The sequence below is a fragment of the Zingiber officinale genome, chromosome 5B (assembly GCF_018446385.1).
Source record: "Zingiber officinale cultivar Zhangliang chromosome 5B, Zo_v1.1, whole genome shotgun sequence".
In the NCBI taxonomy this organism is placed as follows: Eukaryota; Viridiplantae; Streptophyta; class Magnoliopsida; order Zingiberales; family Zingiberaceae; genus Zingiber; species Zingiber officinale.
In genome coordinates, this window is record NC_055995.1 from 52,692,443 (window position 1) to 52,699,673 (window position 7,231).

General features: G+C 35.9%; 1 protein-coding gene across 1 annotated transcript; it reads left to right on the forward strand.

Annotated features, from left to right (window-relative positions):
* Positions 1 to 217: 217 nt before the first annotated feature.
* Positions 218 to 4,148, forward strand: LOC121984403 (ATP synthase subunit beta, mitochondrial-like). The gene is made up of 9 exons (XM_042537318.1): positions 218 to 803; positions 1,233 to 1,308; positions 1,398 to 1,486; positions 1,602 to 1,719; positions 1,797 to 1,900; positions 1,994 to 2,152; positions 2,251 to 2,475; positions 2,575 to 2,886; positions 3,768 to 4,148. Exons 1-9 carry the CDS (start codon positions 330 to 332, stop codon positions 3,879 to 3,881), a joined length of 1,671 nt encoding a protein of 556 aa, XP_042393252.1. The 5' UTR covers positions 218 to 329; the 3' UTR covers positions 3,882 to 4,148.
* Positions 4,149 to 7,231: the final 3,083 nt, after the last annotated feature.

Genomic DNA, 7,231 nt, shown 5'->3' on the forward strand with positions numbered 1-7,231 from the left:
AACTAGGTCAACAGGCAATTAGCCCATTGACCCAATTACAGACCCAGGCCGGTCCAATCTAAATAGGATCCAAGGTCGAGTCTACTTTTTTGAGTAGCGGTATTTTCTTAAAACATAAATCTTAAATTAAAATTCAAGATCTGAATCCAACCCAACAACTGGCGGAATCCAAAAGGCTATCATTTCACCCGGCTCGCCATTAAAGTCCGCTTTTGCCCCCCACTTTGATTGGACTCTCTCCATTTGAGCCCTAAGACGTCTGATAGAAGAGAGACTGAGCGTCGCCTCCTTCCTGCTGCCTCCCCTAGTGGCTCCTACCTCCGGCCGTCATGGCCTCACGCCGCCTTCTCTCCTCCCTGCTCCGATCCTCCTCGCGCCGTTATCCTCCCCTCAAATCTCGCGCCACCGCATGCCCCGCTCCCCGGGTCTGTCCTCGCCCCCCTCCGGCTGGCTACCTCCTCTCCCGCGTCGCTGAGTACGCAACCGCTGCCGCGGCCTCCCCGAAGCCCACGCCGCCCCCTGCCAATGTCCCATCTGGGGCCAGCGGCAAGATCACTGACGAATTCACCGGCGCTGGCTCGATCGGGAAGGTCTGCCAGGTGATCGGTGCTGTCGTCGATGTCAGGTTTGATGAGGGGCTTCCTCCCATTCTGACAGCGTTAGAGGTGCTCGATAACCAGATCCGCCTGGTTCTCGAGGTCGCCCAGCATCTGGGGGAGAACATGGTGCGGACCATCGCCATGGACGGTACTGAGGGGCTTGTTCGCGGTCAGAGGGTTCTTAACACTGGATCTCCGATCACGGTATGTCATCGCTTATCATAATCTCTGATTGAAATTAACGCTTGATCGATACTATCAAAGACAGACTAATGTGTATTTTGGTGGCCGTTCGGCAAGAAAAATTATATTCGGTTGTTATTTACCTCTGAGTTTACAACATAACAGGGTAATGTTCTGGATTGTGCCAAGTGAAAATATCTAGATGCCATATGTTACATGTAAAATTTGAACCCTTGCAACATAGTGTTGACATTGTGTAATAAAAAGTTAATCGACTGGTTGTCGATTGCTATACTTGCTTCAACATTTCTTTAGATGCTTTTCAACGTTTCCTTTAGATGCTTTGATGGATATTGGAAGTTGAATGAACGCTGTATATGAAATATTACTTTTTTTTATTATGGACCTATTTAGCTATATTTATTCACTTGTGTTTGGTGGAATTATTAGGTTCCTGTTGGCAGAGCCACACTTGGGCGTATTATGAATGTTATTGGAGAACCAATTGATGAGAGGGGTGACATAAGTAAGATTGCTTCGTTTGTCTTAGTTTTTTTCCTTGTATTAACTTGATTTGTTGATAACACTTTTCTTATTTCTCTCTTTGATAAACAGAGACAAACCACTTCCTTCCTATCCATCGGGAAGCACCTGCATTTGTCGAACAGGCAACAGAACAGCAGATTCTTGTGACTGGAATTAAGGTGCTTCTTTATGCTCCTCCCTACATAGATAAACCTTATATTTCCCTTTGTTATTTTTTCAGAATAAATATATCTTTTCATGCATATAAAAGTGTATTTCTTCTGATATCGTCAGGTTGTTGATCTTCTGGCACCTTATCAAAGGGGTGGAAAGATTGGACTTTTTGGTGGAGCTGGCGTAGGGAAGACTGTACTTATCATGGAATTGATCAACAATGTTGCAAAGGCTCATGGTTAGTTTTAATGAGAGACAGTTGAAGTTCCGTTTTTTTAATTTTTATTTTCTATGTTTTAACATTTTGTGTTGTAGGTGGTTTTTCTGTTTTTGCTGGTGTTGGTGAGCGCACTCGTGAGGGTAATGACCTGTATAGGGAAATGATTGAGAGTGGTGTTATCAAACTAGGAGACAAACAGGTTCATTCTTGATAATTTTTGTCATCCTTGATTTTTAATTTTTGCAAATGTTATGTTCCTTAATACTGTGTTGTTACAATGCATTTTCTGTAGAATGAGAGCAAATGTGCTCTTGTTTATGGTCAAATGAATGAGCCCCCTGGTGCCCGTGCACGTGTTGGTTTGACTGGGCTGACTGTTGCTGAACACTTCCGTGATGCTGAAGGACAGGATGTGCTTCTCTTTATTGACAATATTTTCAGGTTCACCCAAGTGAGTGTGTAGGAAAATGAGGTCAATCTTTTTTTGTTGTTGTTTAATAAAGCTATTTGTTGGGAGAATAGTATCTTATATCACTTCCAACTTCATAGGCAAACTCTGAAGTGTCTGCCTTGCTTGGTCGTATACCATCTGCTGTTGGTTATCAACCGACACTTGCTACTGATCTTGGAGGTCTCCAAGAGCGTATTACGACAACAAAGAAGGGTTCCATCACCTCAGTGCAGGCTATTTATGTGCCTGCTGATGACTTGACAGATCCTGCGCCAGCAACTACTTTTGCTCATCTTGATGCTACAACTGTGCTGTCAAGACAGGTTTGTTCCGTAGAGATTTCTGTTATATATATCTTTCACAGTTATACATTTTAGGAAGAGATTATATGCAAGGCTAACATTCTTTTTTTTGCTGATTAGATTTCCGAGCTTGGTATATACCCTGCTGTGGATCCTCTTGACTCCACATCAAGAATGCTTTCTCCACATGTGTTGGGAGAAGAGCACTACAACACTGCTCGAGGTGTTCAAAAGGTTCTCCAAAATTATAAAAATCTTCAAGATATTATTGCTATTCTAGGAATGGATGAGCTCAGTGAAGATGATAAGTTGACGGTTGCCCGAGCTAGAAAGATTCAGAGGTTCTTGAGCCAGCCATTCCATGTGGCTGAAGTTTTCACTGGTGCTCCTGGAAAATATGTGGAGTTGAAAGAAAGTGTGAACAGTTTCCAGGTTAGTTAATTTCCCCCCAACTTTATGAATTTGAAATTTGATTGTATTGTACTGTATTTGAGATGTGCCACTGATTATGATTTGTGGTCTTTAAGGCTTATAAAGGCAATGACTCTGGGTATCCAACTATTTGTTTTCAGATTTAATTATAAAATTATTTTGAGCGATTGTGGAAATGCTAGATCAATTTGGCTTTAGAGGGAATTAACATTTACTGTTGAAGTTTTGTGCAAATTTGAATTCTAATTCTAAGTTGTATGAGTTTGTCTCATGTCAGGTGGACACAGTCTGGATCTATTTGATATGAAAATCAAGCCGTTGATTATTTTTTTTATTCAATTTGAGAAGGTTAAATTGAAAACTGAACTGGAATTGAAATGTCTTGAATTAGTTTGGTACAAACTGAATTGGAAATTTCAGCTCGGTTTTGATTTGGGTTGTTTTAAAATTGAAATTTAAAAATAAATAAATAAAATAGTAACAGTATACTATAGGGTATCGGCAATTTTGGTTTATTTAGGCTAGTCTTACGGTTATTAAGGATTAGATGGGTTAAGGGTTAGAGTACAAGGGTTAACCAGTTAGGAAAATTTGGTAGATTTACATTTTTTTATATTTATATAAATTGTTTATCGGTTTATTTTGATTTTAACTGCTCCATCTGGATGTAAATTGATACTGAACTCGACAGCATTGTTTTTGTAAAACGCAAAACCAAAATGATAAACTGGAAACTCAATCTTTTAATTTTGTTTGGTTCCATTTATTGGTTTTGGGCTAGGCATGCCCACACCCCTAGTCTCATGTCTTGGATTTTCTTAAAACGATTGTTGTGGTATGCATCCTTCATTAAATCTCTATGTTGTCTCATTGTTTTCTAGGGTGTCTTGGATGGGAAATATGATGACCTGCCCGAGCAGTCGTTTTACATGGTTGGAGGCATCGAGGAAGTCATTGCAAAGGCTGAGAAGATTGCAAAGGAATCAGCTGCCTGATAGAAATGTCTCTTTCATCGTTCAATAATTTGAGAAATGGAAAAATGGCATTCTTGAACTCGGCAGTTTGTTTTGTTTTGTATTTATTAAGCAACTGCATAATCTTCATTTTTCTTACAGCTTTCAGGGCCATAATGCTCTGTGATCATTTTGCAAATAAACATATGCAGATGGAATTCTTTCTATCGCACATTAAGAAACTTGCATGCCAAACTCTGTTTAATCGTTTATTCGATTAGTTATGGCCAATGCAATTTGGCTTGTTCCGATACTGTTTCTTACTTTGTGGCTTCATTGATTTTTTATTTTTACTTTTTTTAGCTTTACAAATTGCATCTTATCCCCCAAAAAAACTGTTGTCATTTTCTTGCAACCAAGGGATGCCCTTTCTATGCAGTCATGGATACATAATTTTGTTAAAGCATGAGTGATCCAAACTTTGTGCTACTTGGTTTAAGGTTATGATGTGGAAAAATAGTTTATGATTACGTTGTGGCAGTAGTTTAAAATTACGTTCTAAATTGATGAACAAATGAGAAATTTCTCAAAGGTGCATTTCAAGTTGAAATTAGCTTGATTGGCTATTTCATGCATACGGAAAAAAAAATCTATTACTACGCTAGAGATATCATCTGTATCTGCATTACGTCTTGGGATAATTCTGGTTATTTCATGCATACTAAAGGTAAATTTGTTATTTTAACAATTCTTTTTGCGCGAGTCTCACGGATATGGAGGGAGATATATGTAGGTACACATGTCATAGACATATGGTGGGGTAAATTCTAAGAACTATTCTTGACCATTACGTCAGAAGTATGGTATATCTACCGTCTTAGCTACGTCTTAGGAATACTATTTCATGCATACTAGATATCATATAGGTTGGTCAAATCATTTTGAATTTTTATTTTTATTATTCTAGGTATAGAAATACCATCAAAGTGCTTTGATTTAAAAAAAATTAAAATTTTCAAAAATATGAAGATATATATTTTTATTTAAATTTGTATCTCCGGGATAAAATGATTCATACATAAAATATTTGGTTTTCTCCGATCACTTGGATTTAAAATGATAGCATTTACTTTTTTAAAATAAAAATAAAAAAAATGATGTTCAAAACATACTTTTCAAATTATGAAATCAGATCCTTTGTCTTAAGATTTCTATATTTATGTGTCTCCTCGTCGATCAAACGAAGTAGATCATATCTCAAAGATGCGGTGTACATCACGAGAATATCATGACCATTCGATCGACAAGGAGATATAAGGATACATAAATCTTGGAAGAGAAGATCTGATTTTCCAAATTATTTCGAAAAAATCAGAGAGCAAAATGTGACATTTAAAAGTTTCTAAAATTAGATGCTAGAAAATTTTAATAATCATGCTCCTTTGTAGAAATTTACCTAGACAAATTGATTTATTATTATTTTAATCAAATTGTTAGATAGACCTCGCATATTGATTTATCATTAAAAGTATACTACTCTATTTACTTGTAAGTGGTAAAAATTGTTCTATTTTTTAGTTGATACTAACTATTTATTTTACATTAATTAATATTAGGATAATCAATTCTGCCCTATAAAAAATTTGTATCGATTAACATAGTTAATCATGAAGTACTTTTAATGAACGATCCATCAACCCAACGTTTTAAGGTGAACTATCCATTAAAAAAAAAATTATTTATTAATTTATCGAAGTTAGGATTTGATCTTTAGATGTCTAAAAAATTAAGAAAACATTATACAGATGGCTCCGGAAAAAAAACTTTTATAAATCTACTGATGCAATCATTTCATACGCACAAGAAATCAAACTAGAAGCGTAACTAACAAATTATAATCCAAAATTGCTACATGTATTTTCACTTTCGCACTTCCCTTTTCAAATTATTTTTCTTTGACTTGCCTCTTGCCCTTTCAATCATCATTCAACAAGATTCTCTCGAGTTTTCGATGAGACTAAGATGAACAAGTTCCAATGAAGACAACTTGGCATCCTTAATATATAGTCTATCCAAGGTTAGTATGAAATGATGAAAGATTTATAGTTTTAAAGTTTATAGAGAAGTTTTAGGTTTTATTGTTTAGGATGCTTTGTTCATTTTTTAGGGTTTATATATTCTTTGAAGAATATATAGTCATGACATCGCCGAATCCCTACATTACCTATCTTGTAGTTCTGGACAATGCTAAATGGATCTAAACTATAGAAATCCCAAAATAACTAGTAGTTTTGGAGACTCCTATATGTTACTTATTTAATTTACCTTTTTTGGGTGTTTTAGGTATGTACAATAGCTTTTGGCAAAATTCACAAACAAACAAGTACACCATTATGTTCTCTAAAACCTAGTGAGTAGTTTTTATGTCTTCAATTTTTAGTAAAGATAGTTTAGATTTACGTAGTAGTTTTGGTCCATGAACTCAAATTGCTAAAATTTCAAAAAAAAAAACCACTTTATCGTGTTCCCTCTAGCCCTTGAAGTCATTATGCCATTAGTTTTACTGTTTCACTACTATTAGGTTCATATATTAGTTTTAGTCAAAAGTGCTATATGGACCTAGACTTTATATATATTTTTTTTTCGAAGAGCTCTTTTTCCTTGCCTGTTTGTTGTAACCATTGGAGTTATATGTTATTAGTTATGTTGTTTGAGTTATAAAAGACTAATAATTTTGGTCAAAACTATCATATGAACTTAACTACTTAAGCTGGTCAGAACATTATTTTCTGGGCAAGATAAATGCATGCATCAACTTACAATGTTAACCACTAATTAGGAGGTTCAAACTCAAAGTAAAACTAACCGGTGGTAGATCTCTATTTCATGGAAATAATGCTTTCTTATCCATGAACTATTAATAGCATTTGAAAACATCCAACAGTACGTTTGAACTCCTGGTAGAAAGTAATTCAAGTGAAATATCAAAACTTGAATGAGGAACGTGTTAAGATTGTAAGGTTATAAACATAATTTTATATTAAAAATATATGAGAAAGATCATGGGTTTATAAGAGAAAAGATATTTTTATTGAAATAAGGCCTTTTGGATAAAGCACAAGAGTAAAACTATTAGGACTTAGGCTCAAAGTGGACAATATCATATCATTATGGAGATATCTAAATTCTTTTCGATCCTACAATTGGTATCAGAACCCGGACTGCTAGATGGTTTAACCGCCGACTGTGCACAAGAGCTATGGTCTGATTAAGTCATGTGGGTATAATATTGATCTCAAACAAAGAAAGTGAGAGCTCCTATGTTCGAATCAAGAGGACTAGACACCAGCCAGAAAGTCCTACTTACGATTAGGCAAGAAAGTCCTAGTAGG

What these genes read in the sequence shown, in the direction of transcription:
- LOC121984403 (XM_042537318.1), top strand. Translation starts at nt 330, where the DNA reads ATGGCCTCACGCCGCCTTCTCTCCTCCCTGCTCCGATCCTCCTCGCGC. An exon ending in TGATGAGAGGGGTGACATAA is followed by an intron (nt 1,309 to 1,397) that starts GTAAGATTGCTT and finishes TTTGATAAACAG; the next exon opens with AGACAAACCACTTCCTTCCT. An exon ending in CAACTGTGCTGTCAAGACAG is followed by an intron (nt 2,476 to 2,574) that starts GTTTGTTCCGTA and finishes TTTGCTGATTAG; the next exon opens with ATTTCCGAGCTTGGTATATA.